A 23,477-nucleotide genomic window follows, 5' to 3' on the forward strand; every position below is an offset into this window, starting at 1 on the left:
GAAAATAAAAGAATATCCATAAAATGAAATTCTTTAGATACGTCATAAGAGTCCATATTGTGGAATCATCGGAGTCACATGTACAACAATTTATTTGTTGACACACTCATATCGAAATAATTTATATCAATTTTATTGTCTTGAACTTTATTATAGGTTATTTGTGATTTATTATAGTGAGACTCTCTCTCTCTTCACCGTTTCTTTTTCTACTAAGATATTAATTGACTTTTAATGGAAACCCTTGAAGTTTTTTTATATAACTGTGGACATTTTAATTATAAAGGAATAAAAAACATGCATACATACATTCATGCTTAATTGATATTGAAAAGAAAATTGTTTTATTGATTTTTGTTCTCTTCGTAAAGCCTAAAAATATGCCATAGCTTTCAGCATACTATTCATCCTAAAAATAGGCTACAAAATGGATAATAAAAGTCTCCAGAAGTACAATCTATTGTTTTGTACATAACCAATCTCAAAAGTGTTCTCTTTTTTAAAATACGATAAAATAAAATTTTCTGAGAAAAGCTTAAAAGTATGCAATATAAAATAATGATCCTAAAAATATGGTATGCCAATAAAAACAGAACTCTTAAAAATTAGTTTGGGCCAGAAACATGTATATCTAGACCTCGGTTTGCGTCGTTTCGTTTTGCGTTGTTTCGAAGTTGCGTAGCTGTTGAATTAGTACTAGTTTTCACTTTGCGTCATTAGATTTTCAAAGTTGCGTTATTATCCATCTCAAATCTTTGTATAGTTTGCCATAGAAAATCACTTTGCGTCGTTTTTTTTTTGGAACGTATCTGCGACGCAAAGCGAGGTCTAGGTGTAGTGCCTATTTAGAACATCTCCAATACATTTTACATGGGTTTTCGGATTTTAATGGAAAATCCGAGAAGTTTTTTTAGATAAATGTAGAAATGTTAATTATAAAAGACAAAAAAACGTGCATACATATATGCGTACATGGACGAAAAAGACTGTGTTTCATATGTTTGGGTGTAAAAATTATATGTTTGGAACTAAAATTTTTTACCAAAATATTTTTAAATGCAAACATATAATGTTCATAAACTAGCATAACATATTTGGGACATATATGTTAATATGTTAGAACATATTATGTTTGGGACATAAAATGTTTGTAAATATAATATGCTTAGATGCAAACATATATTAATTTGGAAATAGCCTATAAACATATATGTGTTTAGAAAGAGAGACCTAACTAGAGAGTATGCTGCAAGTAAAATAATGGAAGCAACCAATTGGCGCCTTAAAAATATTTCCACACAAAGAAAATTCCATTAAAATTGTTTACTACCAGTGTGTGTCCTAAGGTGAAACATTATATGTTTGAACAATACAAACAATATTTTGTTTGGACCAATCCTGAAAATTTGCTTGAAGCAAAATGTGCTTGGGGTATATATTACAGAAGCGATTTTTTTTGAGGGTGTAGCTGATATTGAAAAGAAAACTAGTTTTATAGATTTTTCAGTAAAGCCTAAAAATATGCCATAGCCTTTATTATACTGTTCATACTAAAAAAATGCTATAAAATGGAAAGTAAAAGCCTGTTGAAATATTATCTAGTTTCTTGTACATTACAATTCTCAAAATGGTTACATTTCTTAAAATACGATAAAATGATATTTTCTGCAAAAAGTTTAAAAGTATGCAATATAAAATTCCATATTGTTCATCCTAAAAATATGAAATCCCACCAAAAATAGAAAATAAAAATTTGATGGGTCCTCCACAAGTAGTGCACATTTGGATCATCTAAAATACATTTACCATGGGCTTGTCAAAGGAAGAACTCCGTTTTCGGATCCTATGCATAGCTTTAGAAGTTATCCCTTATCTTAAATACATTTTTTATGGGCTTTCCAAATGGAAGTACTCCGTTTTCGGATTTTAGTTGAAACCCTTGAAGTTTTTTAATATAAGTGTAGACATTTTAATTATAGAAGACAAAAAGGCATTCATACATATATGCGTCATTGCTTTTTCTCCGTATGCCTAAAAATATGTTATATCCTTTATCATACTGTTCATCCAAAAAATATGCTATAGAATATGCTATAAAAATCTCCAGAAGTATAATCTAGTTTCAAGGACATTACAATTCTCAAAATCCTTATCTTTCTTAAATACGATAAAAAATAAATTTTTCTACAAAAAGCCTAAAAGTATGCAATATTAAATATGAGATAGTTTATGCAAAAAATATGGTATCCCAGTAAAAATGGAACTTCTAAAAATGTATTTCCACCGTGAGTTGAACCTGGGTATATTGGCATCATAACAGGAATGCCTGAAGAAAGAGTTTATAATTCTGTTAATTTGAAAAAGCCAAATGGGACCGGTTCAAATACCGGCTGGTGTGATTTTTTTTTTTTAATTTTTGTTATCATTTTTATTATCATGGTTTTTGTACTTTTTATACCCTCCATCATAGGATGGGGGTATATTAACTTTGTCATTCTGTTTGTAACACATCGAAATATTGCTCTAAGACCCCATAAAGTATATATATTCTGGGTCGTGGTGAAATTCTGAGTCGATCTAAGCATGTCCATCCGTCCGTCCGTCCGTCCGTCTTTTGAAATCACGCTAACTTCCGAACGAAACAAGCTATCGACTTGAAACTTGGCACAAGTAGTTGTTATTGATGTAGGTCGGATGGTATTGAAAATGGGCCATATCGGTCCACTTTTACGTACAGCCCCCATATAAAGGGACCCTCAGATTTGGTTTGTGGAGCCTCTCACAGAAGCATATTTCATCTGATCCGGCTGAAATTTGGTATATGGTGTTGGTATATGGTCTCTAACAACCACGCAAAAATTGGTCTACATCGATCCATAATTATATATAGTCCCCATATAAACCGATCCCCAGATTTGGCTTGTGGAGCCTCTAAGAGAAGCATATTTCATCCGATCCGGCTGAAATTTGGTACATGTTGTTGGTATATGGTCTCTAATAATCATGCAAAAATTGGTCCACATCGGTCCAAAATTATATATAGCCCCCATATAAACCGATCCCCAGATTTGGCTTGTGGAGCCTCAAAGAGAAGCAAATTTCATCCGATCCGGCTGAAATTTGGTACATGATGTGGTATATGGTCTCTAACAACCATGCAAAAATTGGTCCACATCGCTCCATAGTTATATACAGATGCCATAGAAACCGATCTCCAAATTTGGCTTGCGAAGCCTCAAAGAGAAGCAAATTGCATCCGATCCGGCTGAAATTTGGTACATGGTATTGGTATATGGTCTCTAACAACCGTGCAAAAATTGGTCCACATCGGTCCATAATTATATATAGCGCCCATATAAACCGATCCCCAGATTTGGGTTGCGGAGCCTCAAAGAGAAGCAAATTTCATCCGATCTGCCTGAAATTTGGTACATGGTATTGGTATATAGTCTCCAACAACCATGCAAAAATTGGTCCACATCGGTTCATAATTATATAGCCCCGATATAAACCGATCCGCAGATTTGGCTTGCGAAGTCTCCAAGAGAAGCAAAATTCATCCAATCCGGTTGTAATTTGGAACATGGTGTTAGTATATGATCTTTAACAACCGTCCCATAATTGGTCCATATCGGTCCATAATAATATATAGCCCCATATAAAACGTTCTCAAGATTTGACCTCCGGAGCCTCTTGGAGGAGCAAAATTCATCCGATCCGGTTCAAATTAGGAACGTGGTGTTAGTATATGGTCGCTAACAACCATACCAAAATTGGTCCAATCACACAAAAATTGGTCCATATCGGTTCATAATCATGGTTGCCACTAGATCCAAAATTTTATTTCTATACCAAAATTTTATTTCTATTGAAAATTTTGTCAAAATTTTATTTCTATAGAAAATTTTGTCAAAATTTTATTTCTAGGGAAAATTTTGTTAAAATTTTATTCGGTTCATAATAAAATTTTCATCATTGTCAAAATTTTATTTCTATAGAAAATTTTGTCAAAATTTTATTTCTATAGAAAATTTGGTTCAAATTTTATTCGGTTCATAATCATGGTTGTCACTCGAGCCAAAAATAATCTATCAAGATTTTATTTCTATAGAAAATTTTGTCAAAAGTTTATTTCTATAGAAAATTTTGTTAAAATTTTATTTCTGTAGAAATTTTTGTCAAAATTTTGTTTCTATAGAAAATTTTGTCAAAATATTTATTTCTATAGAAAATTTTGTGAAAATTTTATTTCTATAGAAAATTTTGTTAAAATTTTATTTCTGTAGAAAATTTTGTTAAAATTTTATTTCTGTAGAAAATTTTGTCAAAATTTTATGTCTACTTTGTCAAACTGAATTATATACGTATTGGATCGATCTTTTTGGATTTAATATGTACCACGTATGGACTTACATACAATTTAGAAGATGGTGTTAGGAGGTTTTAAGATACATTGCCATCGGCAAGCGTTACCGCAACTTAAGTAATTCGATTGTGGGTGGCAGTGTTTAGAACAAGTTTCTACGCAATCCATGATGGAGGGTACATAAGCTTCGGCCTGGCCGAACTTACGGCCGTATATACTTGTTTCACTTAAGTCGATGACTTTATACCGCGGTTGTAAGACCTGTGGCCACATATGGTTGTCATGTTTGGTGGACAATCGTGAGATACCAAAATCATATATCGATAATAAATAGGATAAATAGGACTGCACTTAGTTATATGACAGGCGCTATGAGGACCACAGACATTGCCGCTTTGGAGATTATCCCACTCGATTTATACGTAAGGAAGACAGCAGAGCTGACACTTTTGAGTCTTAAGAGCTTGAACGCGCTGGAGAAGACTGCCTGCAGGCATACTGAAATTCTTGTCGGGCAGTATAGAGAGACGGACCATATGGCCACGGAGCATGTTTATCATCACAAACTGGGACACATTATACCAAGTATAGAGGAGTGGGAAGACAGGAAGATGGAACTCTGAACATGTATACGGACGGATCAAAGATGGATGAAGGAACGGACAGTGGAATCTATTATAGTGAACTGGGAATAAGGGTGTCTTACACGCTGAATACTGATTGCAGTATTTTTCAAGCTGAGATTTCGGCGATCACAAAGGCTGCTGAGTCGCTGTTGTTGAGGCTGTTATTCAGAAGCGACATCAGCTTTTTCATCGACAGTCAGGCGGCAGCTATAAAGGCATTGTGCAGTGCTGACATAAGGTCTAAGGTAGTCAGCCGCTGTCGTAAAGAAATCAAGGTTCTCACTAATATAACTCTGTTCTGGGTACCTGGGCACTGTGGGATAATAGAAAATGAGGAAGCGGATGTGCTGGCTAAGGAGGTGGCTCGTGGAACGAGTAATGTCCTAGTGGACGTTTTTCCTCCACTATATTCTTATCATTACAGGATAGAGGCCAAATATGATGAACTATGGCGAAGACACAGGGTCTCTTCGGATGGTTGCGAGCAAACCAAGTTCATATGGGGCGAAAAGAAACGTAGGAACTGCGAAATTTTGATGGCGATAAACAGAGAAGAATTGCGGCCATTGATTGGTATCATAACAGGACATAATATACTTGGGAAACACATGGTAAGAATATGCCTTAAAGATGATGATATTTGTAGATGGTGCCTGAACCCGGAAGTTACGGAGGACTCGCGCCACTTCCTGTGCCAGTGTTGGATAAGTGGATATCAATTCAACACAAAATTGATGTCATCCTCTACAACCTAACCTTGCCTAATCTCTGCTTAAAAAACTTTTTTTTTTTTTGGGAACAATTTCCAATTTTTTCACTGGGATATAACGTTATGTAAATATCTAAATAAATATAATCGAATTTCTTGTATATTTCTCACAATGGTTTTCCTGATTAACTAACCCTATAGTACTTTTCTTCAATCTTACCTTTCAGCTGCAGCTATACCATGGTATTTTTGATGATTTCGAACAATCCTGAGTTAGTATCGGAAAACTACGGTCAATATTATTTAATCCACAAACTAATGGGAGTTTTGTATTTAATTATTGTGAGCAAATTATTTCGTAGTTTTTAATCACTAGTAATTTAATACGATAAATGTTGAAGCAAAAATTTTTTTAATTGGTTCTTTACACAAATCAGTCTTTTTTAAAATTTCTCTCCCACTATTCAATGTATATTAAACAAGATTTTGATTTGTTTTTGTTTTCATAATTATATTTACACATATTAGAAATTATTTATTTAATTAATGGACAATGTTGGGGATAAAATGTAATTGTTTTTGTATTGTTTTTTTTTTTTTTTTTTTTTACTGTGAGGGAGGGGAAATATTAATATTGTGCATTTAGATTAGATGATATTGTAATACAAAAAAAAAAACTAAATATTATTATGTTTGATGTTTTTTCCCAATGTAATGTCTGGTTTTTCATGTTAATTTGCCTAAAATTTACTTAACGAGTGGTTAATTTGGTTGTAAAAATATCTGATTTTGGATAAAGGCCGATAATCGATAATGGTTTTATAAAAAAGAGGCTAAACAGAATATTTTCTCAAGTGAAAATTTTATGCCAAGACAACTAAAGATTTTCGTATTTTGCACAAATAAAACCAAAAGAAGAATTGAGATTGACAGAGTTTTCTTGAAATCATATACAGTGCAACCTCTCAGAAGTGAACACCCAAGGTCGACTAAATTTTGTCCAAATTTGTATGTTTAGAAATTTAAATTATATCTGAAGTATCTAACTTATATCTGATACTTCATAGAAACAAATATTTTATGTCTACTTTTAAACCAAAGATGCAAACTCCTCAAATAAGTCTTAGCCTATAGTCGAAACTGTTATTTTTTTAACTTTAATACAAAAAATCAATATTCGTAGTAAAAAAAAATAATGACAATTTTCCTTACTACGTTCTTCTTGGAGGAATGCAAATTACCAAAAAATATTGACCTAATACGAAATTTTATTTTTGTACCAAATTTTGCGAAACTTTAACTTCTAAGGAAATTTTTGTCAAAATTTTTAATGATCATTTTGTCAATTTTGTTGTTTTCTATACAAAATTTTGTCAAAGTTGAACTTCTATATAAAAGAAAAAATTGTGAAAATTTTATTTCTATAGAAAATTTTGTCAACATTTTATTTCTATAGAAAATTTTGCCAACATTTTATTTTTATAGAAAATTTTGTCAAAATTTTATTTCTATAGAAAATTTTGTCAAAATTTTATTTCTATAGAAAATTTTGTCAAAATTTTATTTCTATAGGAAATTTTGTCACAATTTTATTTCTATAGAAATTTTTTTCAAAATTTTATTTCTATAGACAATTTTACCAAATTTTTACTTCTAGAGGAAACTTTGTCAATTTTTTTTCTATAGAAAATTTTGTTAAAATTTTATTTCTCTAGAAAATTTTATCAAAATTTTATTTCTATAGGAAATGTTGTCAAAATTTTATTTCTATAGCAAATTTTGTCAAAATTTTATTTCTATAGAAAATTTTGACAAAATTTTATTTCTATAGAAAATTTTGTCAAAATTTTATTTCTATAGAAAATTTTGTTAAAATTTTATTTCTATAGAAAATTTTGTCAAAATTTTATTTCTATAGAAAATTTCGTCAAAATTTTGACAAAATTTTATTTCTATAGAAAATTTTACCAATTTTTTACTTCTAGAGGAAATTTTGTCAATTTTTTTTTCTATAGAAAATTTTGTTAAAATTTTATCTCTCTAGAAAATTGTATCAAAATTTTATTTCTATAGGAAATTTTGTCAAAATTTTATTACTATAGAAAATTTTGTCAAAATTTTATTTCTATAGAAAATGTTGTCAAGATTTTAATTCTATAGAAAATTTTGTCAAAATTTTATTTCTATAGAAACTGTTGTCAAGATTTTAATTCTATAGAAAATTTTGTTAAAATTTTATTTCTAAAGAAAATTTTGTTAAAATTTTATTTCCATAGAAAATTTTGTCAAAATTTTATTTCTATGGAAAATTTTGTCAAAATTTTATTTCTACAGAAAATTTTGTTAAAATTTTATTTCTATAGAAAATTTTGTCAAAATTTTATTTCTATAGAAAATTTTGTCAAAATTTTATTTCTATAGAAAATTTTGTAAAAATTTTATTTCTATAGAAAATTTTGTCAAAATTGTATTTTTAGAGGAAATTTTGTCAAAATTTTATTTCTAGAGGAAATTTTGTCAAAATTTTATGTCTATAGAAAATTTTGTCAAAATTTTATTTCTATAGAAAATTTTATTTCTATAGAAAATTTTGTCAAAATTTTATTTCTATAGAAAATGTTGTCAAAATTTTATTTCTATAGAAAATTTTGTCAACATATTATATCTATAAAAAATTTGTCCAATATTTTATTAGTATAGCAAATTGACTCAAAATTATAGGAATATTTTGCAATATCAACACTAAAAAAAATATTTACGTGATATTAAAGATTACGCAACCTCAATTTTAGGATGTCCTATTAAGGACAAATTTCTTTACAATAATGAAATTTTAATTAAAAGAAAGTTTATAATCTTTGCATCAAAAATTTTTTTCATTAAATTTGGGACACACATTTTGAAAATTTGCGTCCCTTCGTTAAAGTTGCATGTCTTCAAACTAAGGCAAAATTTCCTTAAAGTAAAGAAACACATTTTTGATTTAAAGAAATCGTCCTTAAATTAAATGAGATATTGAATCTTTAGATTTAAGATAAAAACGCTTCAAGTATAGGATAAGATTTATTTTGAGGATTTAGCATCTTTGGTTTAAAGTTCTTTTGGAATTAGGAAAATATTTTCTACTTCGAAGTATCCGTCATAATTTGGATGTTTAAACTGGAAGTTGTTTGTACGTGAAATAGTTTAATTAATATACCGGAAAAATAGAATGGAAATTCGATAAATGAGATCTGTATCCTAATTTTAATTTTATAGATTCTAGATTTAAAGCCAGATAGGTCGCAAAGAACCCGCATCTTTGGCTCGGAATCAATAACAAACCCTTTAAAGGAAGGTCAAAATCTTTGGATCCAAGTAACTTTTTTTTTTTTTTTTTGAGTATACCAAAACTTCAAGAATTCTACCAATCTACCATACAGTAAAAAATCTACCACTTTTGGTAGAATTCTACCAACTGCGGAAACCGTGTATATAAATCGTATTTGCTAAAAAAAAATCAACACAAAGGAAAATAAATTCAAATAATTTATTCGAAATCACTCGTCACAAAATGCCATATCGAAGAAACTTGTATTAATTCTCTCAAAAGTTCATTTTGTACTCCTGCCCAAAAACAAACAAAAATAATTGAATTGCAAGCCAAACGAATACAAAACGGCGAGACGTGAACAGAAAAAACGGGGAAAAGGTCATTTACTTGAACTTGAGACGATGTTCAAATGTAAAATAAAAATAAACAATTAAAACCAAAACATAATAGAAAAAAATTATAATAAAATAAAAACAATAATCTCGTTGCAACGAACTCAACAAACGATGACGCATTCTCGAAAGCAAAAAATAAACATGGAAATTGACAGAGTAATATAATAATTTAAAAAAAAAACAACAACAAAAACAACGAAAACTGAACGCATACAAAAGATATTCATTTAAATGAATTGTAACAAAAGTCAATTCATGCTTTATTATTAAAATTAATATACATTAATTGATAACATTCTATGATGAAGTATTGACGACAAAACCGCAATTATTATGAAGAAATAAGAACAACTGTATTGATGCTCATATACCCTTTGCCCATATTTTTGAATTATTAATCTGTGATGCAAAAAAAACAAAAGCGTCTTAATACTATCGAGTAGTTATCTACACTCAAAAAAAGTGAAACCTATATGTCACTAAAGCAAATTTAACCCTCTTTTAGTTCATGGAAATATTATGCTTTAAGAAAGTTTTCTTGACATTAATAATTTTTTGTGTACGTTAGTTAAATAAACTAAAAAAAGAGGAAAATTATGGACAAATAATATAAAAAGATTTAATAATTTCGTGAATTAAAATTTGTAAATTTTACCAAAAGAGATAAAATTTTGACAACATTTTCTTTAGAAATAAAATTTTGACAACATTTTCTATAGAGATAAAATCTTTACAAAATTTTCTATAGAGATAACATTTTGACAAAATTTTCTATAGAGATAAAATTTTGACAAAATTTTCTATAGAGATAAAATTTTGACAAAATTTTCTATAGAGATAAAATTTTGACAACATTTTCTATAGAGATAAAATTTTGACAAAATTTTTTAGAGATAAAATTTTGACAAAAATTTCTATAGAGATAAAATTTTGAAAAAAAAAATTCTATAGAGATAAAATTTTGACAAAATTTTCTATAGAGATAAAATTTTGAAAAAAAAAATTCTATAGAGATAAAATTTTGACAAAATTTTCTATAGAGATAAAATTTTGACAAAATTATAGAAATAAAATTTTGACAAAATTTTCTATAGAAATAAAATTTTGAAAAAATTTTCTATAGAAATAAAATTTTGGTAAAATTTTCTATAGAAATAAAATTTTGACAAAATTTTCTATACAGATAAAATTTTGACAAAATTTTCTATAGAAATAAAATTTTGACTAAATTTTCTATAGAAATAAAATTTTGACAAAATTTCCTATAGAAATAAAATTTTTGACAAAATTTTCGATAGAGATAAAATTTTGACAAAATTGTTTATAGATATAAAATTTTGATAAAATTTTCTATACAGAGATAAAATTTGGACAAAATTTTCCTATAGAGATAAAATTTTGACAAAATTTTCAATAGAAATAAAATTTTGACAATTTTTTTTATGGATATGAAATTTTGACAAAATTTTCTATAGAAATACAGTTTTGACAAAATTTTCTATAGATATAAAATTTTGACAAAATTTTCTGTAGAAATAAAATTTTGACAAATTTTTCTATAGAAATAAAATTTTGACAAAATTTTATATAGAAATAAAATTTTGAACAAATTTACCATAAAAACTTATAAGAAAAAAACTACTTCATTGAAAAGTTTATCGACTTTTGGACAAGTAAAAAAATCGGAAAAAAATATTTACTTGGTATTAAAGATTACGCAACCTCATTTTTAGGATGCGCAATTGACAGACTATTAAGGACAAATTTCTTTAAACTAATGAAATTTTAATTAAAACAAAGTTGACAATCTTTGCTTCAATTTTTTCCATTAAATTTAAGACACAAATTTTGAAAATTTGGCCCCTTCGTTAAAGTCACATGTCTTTGAACTAAGGCAAATTTTTTTAAGTAAATAAATACGTTTTTGATTTTAAAAAATCATCCTTAAATTAACTAAAATTTTGAATCTTTAAATTTAAGAAAAAAAAGCTTCAAGCTCACACAAAAAATTGTTTTTCTGATTCAATCACGAAATTAATTGATCCAATTAATTTTTTAATTTAAATGTCTTCAATAACAGAAATGATAATGTCAATTAAAAATCTAATTGAAGGTAAATTAAACAAATAATTGATCCAATTAAAAATTGAATTGATACTATTAATTTTTGTGATTGATTTTTGTTTCAGTTAAAAAATTTGGTGATTCAATTAACTTTTTAAATGAGTACTTTTTTTAACTCAATTAAAATTTTAATTGGAAAATTTTTTGTGAATTTTTGTTTTCTGTGTATAGTCTTATACTTATTTTGAGGATTTAGCATCTTTGTAAAGTTTTTTTTTTGTTTTGTTTTTTGGAATTAAGAAAATAGGGTTTACTATGTTAAATTGGCATTTGTTTGTACGTGAATAGCTTTATTAATATACCGAGAAAATAGAATGCAAATTCGAATGGAAATGAGATCTGTATCATAATTTTAAATTTATAGATCCTAGATTTAAAGCCTAGATTGCATACACAAGGTCGTGGGTTCGATTCCTGCTTCGACCGAACACCAAAAAATTTTTCAGCGGCGGATTATCCCACCTCAGTAATGCTGGTGACATTTCTGAGGGTTTCAAAGCTTCTCTAAGTGGTTTCACTGCAATGTGGAACGCCGTTCAGACTCGGCTATAAAAAGGAGGTCCCTTGTCATTGAGCTTAACATGGAATCGGACAGCACTCAGTTATAAGAGAGAAGTTCACCAATGTGGTATCACAATGGACTGAATAGTCTAAGTGAGCCTGATACATCAGGCTGCCACCTAACCTAACCTAGATAGGCCGCTAAAAAATTTCCTTATTTTAAAGAAGCCGCATCATTGGCTCGGAATCAATACCAAAATCCTTAAGCGAAGAAAAATTCGCATTCGTATTTTAAGGAAATGAAATCTTTGGTCATGTGAAACGACAATATTTCTTCAGAGCGGCAATTCACGATGTGTGGATATTCGCTTCTCTGCATGTATGTTTGAGCTTTGTACCACTTATTAAGGAAATTAGTTTTGATTTTTTTACTTATATGCAAATATTTTCTTTTTTACAATAAAATTGATATTTTGTGTGGCATAGTGTAATCATCAGACGTAGGAATGTTCAATGATGGGCAGAACACAAAGAAGAAAACAAAATCCAATGACAAGAAATCATTTCATTTAATGGAAATCATATGATTCTGGATTCTGGGCAAAATAAAATATGCACAATGAAATGTGGGCCATGTGTGTCATAAGATAAAGACATGAAAGAAGTAAATAAGAGACCACATATTCCCGCCGTATATGTGGTAAGTAGTATAGCATACACAATGTTGTATATTTACACAAGTTTCTTATATAAAAATAGAGTTTGGTGATTTTACACAGGAAGGGAACCTTAAAAACTATGCTCTTAGAGCAATTATCTATTTCGTAAGAAATTCCATGCAAATATTGTTTATTCCAATTATTAACTTAAATGTAAACTAATTCTATAAAATTCGTAATTATCAAAATATATTCCATCAGGGAAATTTGGTCTTTTATGTACACTCAAAAAAAAAAAAAAAAGATGAACCCACCAGGAAGGAACATTTTTTTTTTAAATGTTAGCTAAACTAAACAAACAACGATATCACGTCGATATCACAAAAAGAAGTAAATCATTACAATTTATTAGCTATATTTTTCTTTGCAGTTGTTATAAATTTCCTAGGTTGAAGAAAAAATATTAGAGATCAAAATTGAAAAAATTCTTTAGAGTTCAAGATGGGCGCATTTGTGTATAAATTTTTAGGTTTTAGAAAATTTACTACTTGAATTTAAATTTTAAAATTTATTCTGTTTTTTTTGGGTTAAATACGAAAATATATCAAAGATTTTGCCTTGGTCCCAAGAACCGAAATGAGTCGAACATTTTAAAATGCTGTCCCAAAGGTGTTAATTCATTCAAATGAACTATTTGCAAAACCTTAAACTTTCACTTCTATCAAAATAACAAAATAAATAAATGTTTGCATATGGGCCATTCCATGTTTAACGAATTACAGCCCTCTGTCTCCATATGGGGACACCTGTTTAAAGTCAAACAACTATGAGCTACCCATTATTTTTGTAATTTTAAAGACACATTTGACAGCTTTATACTGCATGTGATCTATAAACAAAGACACTTAATTGATACAATCAATTTTTTTTTTTTTTTTTGTCAAAAGAAAACAAGAAAATCAATAAGGAAAGGGATTGAAAATTGTTACGTCTTTAGTTAAAAAATTAATTGATACAATAATTTTTTTTAATCAAACTAAGAACACAAAGTTACCCAGCAAAAAAAAAATTGGAAATTCTTCCAAAGGCACAACTTTAAAAGCACTTCCACAAGATGCACTTCCAATGATGTTATTTATTTTAACTACCCACACACAAAAAAATTTCACGAAAATTTTTCCAATTAAAATTTTAATTGAGTTAGAAAAAATATTCAATTAAAAATTTAATTGATTCAACAAATTTTTTAATTGAAACAAAAATCAATCACAAAAATAATAGTATCAATTAAATTTTTAATTGGATCAATTAACTTTTTAATTGACCTTCAATTAATTTTTTAATTGATACTATCATTTCTGTGATTGAAGACATTTCAATTAAAAATTAATTGGATCAATTAATTTCGTGATTGAATCAGAAAGTTTTTTTTTGTGTGCAGGAAGTTATTTTAAAGCAATTTTTTATAAGTTGGTTTTTTTTATACTTTTAATGGGAATTTTTAACTTTTTCTGTTTCAAATAGGTTAAAAACAGAGTAAGAATTCATAAGATGGTACAAATCATTTAAAAAAATGCTACATGCAATCTGAAAAAATTGTGAATTTTTGAAAATATTTGAGGTCAAACGTTTCCGGCAAGCGTTAGAATCCATTAAAAATTATAAAAAATTATAAAAATTATTTATTTGACAAAATATCACAGAATTTTTTAATTTACATCCAAAACATTGAATTCGGATCAGACCTAAAGAAGTGATGCAAATTCAGTGCAACAGCTGTTGAAATGGAGGACAAACCCATGTTAAATTCATCGCTTCTGCGTCAATTTTGCACCACTTCCGGATCCAAAAACTGGGTAACTGGATAGTTAAGAAAATGAGTGAAAATGTTCGCGGGTTTTATTAAACAATCAATTGTTCCAATTAATAATTTAACTAAATTAAATTTTATTGATGTCGATTGCAAAACTCATTTCATTGTTTAACTGATTTAATTAAACAAAAAATAATTAATTTAATCAATTTAAAAAGTTTTCCAATCGACATAAATTAAATTTTTAATTAAATCAATTTAAAAAAAAATGGTTGTTTGCTATCAACATCAATTAAATGTTTCATTGAATAAATTAAAAAAAATGTTTGCTATCAACATCAATTAAATGTTTAATTGAATCAATTAAACAAATATTTTTTTTGCAATCACACAGAAAAAAATATCACCAAAATATTTCCAATTTAAAAAGCTGTTCGAAGTTGAAAATTTTTTCAATTAATAAATTAATTGATGCAATTAACTTTTTAATCAAACTCAGAAGACTAAGTCAATTAAAACAAGTATATACCGCCATAAGTTCGGCCAGGCCGAATCTTATGTACCCTCCACCATGGATTGCATAGAAACTTGTACTAAAGGCTGTCATCCACAATCGAATTACGTGTGTTGCGGTAACACTTGCCGATGGCAAGGTATCTTAAAACCGTCTGCTCAATTGTAAGTTGGTCCATACGGGGTATATATTAAACAAAAAAAGGTCGATTATATACGTATATAATTCAGTTTGACAAAATTTTCTATAGAAATAAAATTTTGACAAAATTTTCTATAGAAATAAAATTTTGACAAAATTTTCTATAGAAATAAAATCTTGAAAAGAATTTGTATTGTAATAAAATTTTGACAAAATTTTCTATAGAAATAAATTTTTGGCAAAATTTTCTATAGAAAAAAAAATGTACAAAATTTTGTATAGAAATAAAACCTTGACAAAATATTGTATAGTAATAAAATTTTGACAAAATTTTCTATAGAAATACAATATTGGTAGATTTTTTTTTTTTTTGGTGATCGGCTATATATAACTATAAACCGATATGGACTAAGTTTGGCGTGGTTGTTAGCGACCATATACTAGCGCAATGTACCAAATTTCAACCGGATGGGATGGTATTTTGCTCCTCAAAGAGCTCCGGAGGTCAAATCTGGGGATCGGTTTAAATGGGGGCTACATATAATTATGGACTGATTTGGACCAATTCCTGCATGGTTGTTAGAGACCATATAGTAACAACACGTACCATATTTCAACCTAATCGGATGAATTTTGGTCATTCAAGAGGCTACGGAGGTCAAATCTGGGGATCGGTTTATATGGGGGCTATATATAATTATGGGCCGATGTGGACCAATTTTTGCATGGTTGTTAAGACCGTATACCAACACCATGTACCATATTTCAGACGGATGGGATGAAATTATCTTCTCTTAGAGGCTCCGCAAGCCAAATCGGGAGATGGGTTTTTATGGTGGCTATATATAATTATGGACCGATGAGGACCAATTTTTGCATAGTTGTTAGAGACCACATACTTGCACCATGTACCAAATTTCAGCCGAATCGGATGAAATTTTCTTCTCTTAGAGGCTCCGCAAGCTAAATCTGGGTATCGGTTTATATGGGGGCTATATATAATAATGGACCGATGTGGACCAATTTTTGCATGATTGTTAGAGACCATATACTAACACCATGTACCAAATTTCAACCGGATCCGATGAATTTTGCTCCTCCAAGAGGCTCCGCAAGCCAAATCTGAGCGTATGTTTATATGGGGGCTATACGTAAAAGTGGTCCGATATGGCCCATTTGCAATACCATCCGACCTACATCAATAACAACCTACCTAATTAGAAATTTTTCCACAATCGCAAAAATACTAAGTTTTAGAAGTGGTGAATAAGCTTGCTTATTGCAACAAAAAAAAAATGGGGAGTTCGAAATTATATTTTGCATAAAAATAAACAGTTAAGAAAATTCCAAAATTTTTAGCGCCTTCAGATTTTTTGTGCAATTCCCCATATATCAAATGAAACTTGCAAATAATCATAAATAACAACTTAAAATAATTCAAGCTGAAAACGAAAAACTATGATAATAATGACGTTGCTATTGTTGATTATCATGATTATGGAAATTTATGGATTTACTGTGTGGACGAAAATGAAAGAAAAACTTAACCATTATCAATGTGGGATTTTCCCCCAAATTAATTACCTGGTGGTTTGTGTGAAATCAAAACAAAAGTAAAGGAAAATATAAACTGGTGTTGAAAGGTGTAAGTACAACGCAAAATGTTTGGAAAATCCCCTTTTTGATTAGAGAGTAAATCCACACTATTGAATAGGCGGACAAGATTCACAAAAACCAAATGGTTGTTTACAATGAAATTGTTATTGGAATTTCAATAAAATATTTGGTAAAAATTTCTAGGAAATGTTTTCTGTTTTTAAGCTTTAAATTTAAATTTGTATTGATATTTCACCTTTGAATTTATGATAAATTAATTTTATTATATTCACAACAAATTAAAACATAAATATGTATATAGATGGACACAAAATTATTGGTTTTAATTTTTGCACAATTTTTTTAGTTATTTTTTACACTTTAATTTTTTTAAATTAATTTTTTTAAAAATTCTATTTTTTCCAAATTATTTGTTATAGTAAATGCTTTGTATTTGTTTTGTTTTTTATTTTTTTTTTATTTGTGTTCACAATTTTTTTTGTTTGCTTTTGTTTTTTTTTTTCAATTTAATTTTTCTTCATATTCTTTGCAAATTTCATTTAACTTTGCCTTATGTTCAGGGGGCAATTTTATTAAGCTCTCTATAGCTTCTTTTTCTTTAGCCTTTTGGAATATCTTTTCAATTCCTAAGCATTTTAGTTTTAGCTGATGTTTGTTGTTGTTGTTGGTTTTCTATACTCTTGCTTTCGTTTTATGTATTATCTATTTGAAATGATAGATAATTTATTTGTTGGTTTCTTCTTTTTTTTTCAGAATAAAATTTGTTGCCTTGTTAAATAACGTTTGCTATCCGCTTTATTCGCCCGTTATACGACGCGACAGTATCTCGATTAGATATCGACAGGTGTCAATTCTAAGACGTTGATCAATCACAATATTCAGCAGATTAGAGCTTCTGCAAGATGAGCACAGTTTCATCATTTGATGTAGACTGACGACAGGGGTTTCAATATTTTAGCCAACAAGCCTCATCACCATACAACAGTAGTCATTGTTGATGCAAACAACAACAACAACAACAATATAGCTATCAAAAGTATATACCAATAAAAATTAATTTGTCTCTTTCTCTCGTTCTCTCTCTCTACTCTCATCGTCCACAAATCTCTTTATCATTATAATGCAAAGTAAAGTAATATGTAGGAAAGAATTTCGCACAATAGGAACAGTGGAGGCAAATAAATTGATTTCTACTCTCTTGCTCTTTCAAAGCAATTTACCAACTCTTGTATCTCTTTTAACAATGACTGGGACTGTTCTCTTATGAGAGCAAATATAAAAAACTCTACACCAATAGCTTAAGTCTTAATCATATATAGTTCGACTTTTTTTTACAAATTTACTCTTAATTATACGAATTTATTAATAACAATATATTTTAGTTTTTATTTATAAGGTTGTTTTATAAATTTTTTTTTTATCTAAAAATACAAAAATGTTATTAAACATTAATTTCTTTATATGAGTATATTAATAAGATTTATAAAATATTATAAACTTCAGTACCCAAATTTTTGTTCGTCATTGATTTGTGGGGTGCGGTCATTAAGTTCTTTGACTTATTAGACATTGAGGCGGTTAATGACCGTTAAAACCAATGTCATTATTAAATAATACATGGATATGATTTAATAATTTTAAAACTTCCATATTTAAATCTACACAACAAAGTCAAGTAAATAATATTAATATAAAAATATTAAAATAATATATGAGTTGATTATATAATATAAAATAAATCTAATAATATTAAATGTACACTGAAAAAAAAAAAAAATATTTCAAAATTAAAAAGTTAATTGAAGATGAAAACGTAATTAGAAAATTAATTGTCTTCCTTTTTAATCAAATTACAAAGAAAAAATAAAGTCAATTAAGAAAATGATGGAAATTAAAATTTTATTCTTAGCATTTTAATTAAATATTTACAATTAAAAATATAATTGAAATTTTTTCTGCAGTGAAACCTCTCAGAAGTGGACACTCACGGCCGCCTAAATTTTGTCCATATTTAGGAGGTGTCCAGTTATGAGAGGCTAATGTGTTAATATAGAAAAAGTCTCCCCACAGTTGCTCACTTTTGAGAGGTGTCGGGTTTTCAGAGTGTCTAAATTTGGGAGGTTTCATTGCAATTATTTTCTATATACACTGAAAAAAATATTGTCGTGAGGTCAAAGATTTCATGTCCTTAATATACGAATGCAACTTTTGCTGGGCATAGAAGACGCATTTCTCTAATATAAATTTTTGTCCTTGTCCAAAAGTCGATAAATTTTTCAATGAAGCCGTGTTGTCCTTATAATTAAGTGATTTGACTTAAAAATGGGTATCATAACATGAAAGAAAAATTTGTTGGCCTAAAGTCATAAATTCAGAAAAATTCTTTAATTTTAATGAGATTGTCTTTAAATTTGTTGTCTTTTTGCATCTTGACTACAAAGCAAAAAATCGTTCAAATATAGGACATGTTTTTCAAAACTTTATTTTAAAGACGTTTTTTTCCTTGAAACATAGCATAATTTCCACTGGAAGTCGAGTCTTAATTTGAAAAATAAAGTTGTCGTTAACTCGTTGTTAAAGGATTTTGATAGCATATGAAGAAGAAAGGCTGAAAATGCGAAAAATTAAAATTTCCTTCTTAGAAGAAAGTACACAAAACCCAAATTTAAAAGAGAATTGTGTCTTAAAAGTATCCATACTTGTATTCTCCGCTTCTTTGGCTCGGAATCAATACAAAAATTTTTAAAGTAAAGACAAAATCTTTGGAACCGGGCATGCTATTTTTTCAGTGCAAAACTGATTTTAAAACGTAATTATTATTTAACAGGTTGGCTGATAAATCCCCGGTCTAACAAAGAAAAACACATTTTTTGTCAAAATTCATATTTATTATTCAACATAGTTCCCTTCAAGAGCGATACAACGATTATAACGACCTTCCAATTTTTTGATACCATTTTGGTAGTAATCCTTCGGTTTTGCCTCAAAATAGGCCTCAGTTTCGGCGATCACCCCATTGCAGCCAAATTTTTTTCCCTGCGAGCATCCTTTTGAGACTGGGGGGCCAGATCTGGAGAATACGGTGGGTGGGGAAGCAATTCGAAGCCCAATTCATGAATTTTTGCCATCGTTCTCAATGACTTGTGGCACGGTACGTTGTCTTGGTGGAACAACACTTTTTTCTTCTTCATATGGGGCCGTTTTGCCGCGATTTCGACCTTCAAACGCTAAATTAACGTCATATAATAGGCACTGTTAATGGTTTTTCCCCTTCTCAAGATAATCGATAAAAATTATTCCATGCGCATCCCAAAAAACAGAGGCCATTACTTTGCCAGCGGACTTTTGAGTCTTTATACGCTTCAGAGACGGTTCACCGGTCTCTGTCCACTCAGCCGACTGTCGATTGGACTCAGGAGTGTAGTGATGGAGCCATGTTTCATCCATTGTCACATATCGACGGAAAAACTCGGGTGTATTACGAGTTAACAGCTGCAACCACCGCTCAGAATCATCATGTTGTTGTTGTTGGTCAAATGTGAGCTCGCGCGGCACCCATTTTGCACAGAGCTTCTGGATATCCAAATATTTATGAATGATATGACCAACACGTTCCTTTGATATCTTTAAGGCCTCTGCTATCTCGATCAACTTCATTTTACGGTCATTCAAAATCATTTTGTGGATTTTTTGATGTTTTCGTCGGTAACCACCTCTTTCGGGCGTCCAATGCGTTCACCGTCCTCAATTATTGTTGATTTCCCTGGGGCAGAGTCCGGAAACTCATAATCAAGCCAAGTTTTTGCTTCCACCGTATTTTTTCCCTTCAGAAAACAGCATTTCATGAAAACACGAAATTCCTTTTTTTTCATTTTTTTTACAATAACAAAAGTTGCTTCAAAAAGACGCTCTATCTCACAAATTAATTGTCTAAGGGACGTCAAATTTTGACACGTTGGTACTATATGAAGGTTGGTACTATATAAAAATAATATGCATTTAATACTAGCGACGCCATCTATGTTCCAGACCGGGGACTTATCAGCCAACCTGTTATGTACAAGGGTTAATTGAATGTAACCTTATTTATTTATTTAAAATTCTAATTAGGATATTTAATATTTCAATTCAAAAGTAAAAAAAAAAATCCTATCAATTTCTTAAATGTATTTTCAATATATTGTAGCAATGAACTTTTGACCATGAACACATTTTCAGTTCCGATGTTTTTTTCCCCCGAAATTCCATAAAAGAAAATTTTCGTCTTAAAACAAAAGCTGGCAACTCTAAAACATTATTCATATCAAATTTGTTAATTGGAGAATTTTTCTACAATCGCATTTCATTGAGAGAACTTCAATATAGCATTGAGAGAATAACAACAACTTTTGATTCTCTTTATATTCTTAAACTTTCTTCTCTCCATATATTCTACTACTAAAAAAATTGTTGCTATACCAATGGGGGGGGGAGAAACAACAAACATGTATGCATATATAAATTCAAACATTTAATGTACTGTATATGTATGATACGAGGGTATGTCCACAACTACGTCATTAAATATACAACAATAACAAGAGCAGAATTTATTGTCGTCATCATTATAAAAACACAAACGCACACACACACAACAACGCAAATATACAAGTAACTACACATAGTGAGATATGGAAATTGAGCTTTTTACTTTGCAGAGTCAAACAAAGCGTAAAGGGAGATAGAATAGATAGCTCCTGCAGTGTGGGAGAAACTACAACGGAAACCGACCCCAAGGGCATGCCAAGCAATCGTTGGTCTATCAATTATGAAGAGAGTTTTGAGAATGTGCCTGCAGTGATAAAGCAATAGTTCGTTCAGGTATAGGTGCGAATAACATTTGCAATAACAAACTATAAACATTTGTGCTATATTCAGTAAGGAAGTGCATTCTTTTGTTAAGTGATTTTTATTTTGTAAGAAAGAGATTGGAGAAAGAGAGCTTATGCACTTAAGATAAGGAATTTGAGCTTTGCTACTTAACTACAATAGAGTAGATTTACTGAAGGAGAACAATAGAGAGAGATACACATTAAGTAACATGTAAGCAACTACAAAAACTACTTCTAAATGTCATGGTTAATTGTGAAGACAACTTTTATTACAAGGATATAATTGGCTTTTTTCTACATTCGTAGACCTTTTACAAGAGGAAAGCGATGCATATTCTATTGACGACAAATAGACAACAATGAATCTTCGCTTGTGAACGTGTCAATATGAACCTTTGCCCGATTAATAATTTTTTCTAAATATCACCATTTGATTGTAACCAACTTCAGGTTGCAAAACCGCTCGTTTGACAGTTAACATGTGTATATAAGAGACAGTTCATTTTATTGTTTATAAGCATACAAAAGCATTTTGATTTATTGCATTTAGAAATAAAGCTATTAGTGTGATGGAATAAAAGAGTGATAATGTGATTGATTAGGTGGTAAACCACAATTGGCTATCGTTAGAGACATCCAAACATTTAAATGTGAAAAGTTGTGGGCAAATTTGATTGAATATCAAGCCGTAGTGGTACAAAACTTTCCCCTGAGCTGAACATATCTTGAGAACGGATGGAACACGTATTGAAAAAAAAATTACTTTGAATAAAAGCCATTAAACTTCCAAAATAAGAGCTCACCGATGCACAACAAAAGTTAGACAGGAAAGAGGCAAAGAGATGCACGAATGAGGTCATTTACCGAATTTTGTTTTCTTCGATAAGAAGTGATTCTAAATTGATAATTTTATGAACATACAAAAGAATCGGATTTTTGCCAAAGAGTTTCGCTGAACTCAAGCGCCCCAGAATGATATGAGCCGTCATAATGGCCGATGGTCTATATATCTAAAAATAAAATTTTAACAAAATTTTCTATAAAAATAAAATTTTGACAAAATTTTCTACAGAAATCAAATGTTGATAAATTTTCTATAGAAATAAAAGTTTGACAAAAATTTCCATAGACCTAACATTGTGACAAAATTTTCTATAAAAATAAAATGTTGAAAATTTTTTCTATAAAAATAAAATTGTAACAAAATTTTCTGTAAAAATAAAATTTTTACAAAATTTTCTATAGAAATAAAATTTTGACAAAATTTGCTATAGAAATAAAATTTTGACAAAATGTTCTATAGAAATAACATTTTGACAAAGTTTTCTATAGAAATAGAATTTTGACAAAAATTTCTATAGAAATAAAATTTTGACAAAATGTTCTATAGAAACAAAATTCTGACAAAATTTTCTTTAGAACTAAAATTTTGACAAAATTTTCTATAGAAATAACATTTTGACAAAATTTTCTATAGAAATAAAATTTTGACAAAATTTTCTATAGAAATAAAATTTTGACAAAATTTTCTATAGAAATAAAATTTTGACAAAATTTTCTATAGAAATAAAATTTTGACAAAATTTTCTATAGAAATAAAATTTTGACAAAATTTTCTATAGAAATAAAATTTTGACAAAATTTTCTATAGAAATAAAATTTTGAAAAAATTTTTTATAGAAATAAAATTTTGACAAAATTTTCTATAGAAATAAAATTTTGACAAAATTTTCCATAGAAATAAAATTTTGACAAAATTTTCTATAGAAATAAAATTTTGACAAAATTTTCTATAGAAATAAAATTTTGACAAAATTTTCTATAGAAA

At 28.9% G+C, this 23,477-nt stretch overlaps 1 protein-coding gene and 1 long non-coding RNA gene across 2 annotated transcripts in view; one reads left to right on the forward strand and one right to left on the reverse strand.

The window, feature by feature from the left end:
* Window positions 1–17,718, reverse strand: part of LOC142223738 (uncharacterized) — a 42,395-nt gene extending 24,677 nt beyond the window's left edge. The window contains exons 1-2 of the mRNA XM_075293577.1: window positions 17,014–17,718; window positions 5,922–6,073 (exon numbers count right to left, since the gene is read on the reverse strand). Coding sequence (XP_075149692.1) covers window positions 17,574–17,699 — 126 coding nt within the window. The 5' untranslated portion in view covers window positions 17,700–17,718 and the 3' untranslated portion in view covers window positions 5,922–6,073; window positions 17,014–17,573. The remainder of the gene's footprint in view (window positions 1–5,921; window positions 6,074–17,013) is intronic.
* Window positions 17,719–21,638: 3,920 nt separating this feature from the next.
* Window positions 21,639–22,229, forward strand: LOC142223739 (uncharacterized). The gene is made up of 2 exons (XR_012718882.1): window positions 21,639–21,860; window positions 21,956–22,229. It is a non-coding gene; the product is annotated as an uncharacterized LOC142223739 (long non-coding RNA).
* The last annotated feature ends 1,248 nt before the right edge of the window (window positions 22,230–23,477 follow it).

The sequence above is a fragment of the Haematobia irritans genome, chromosome 2, assembly GCF_050003625.1.
Source record: "Haematobia irritans isolate KBUSLIRL chromosome 2, ASM5000362v1, whole genome shotgun sequence".
Taxonomy (NCBI): Eukaryota; Metazoa; Arthropoda; class Insecta; order Diptera; family Muscidae; genus Haematobia; species Haematobia irritans.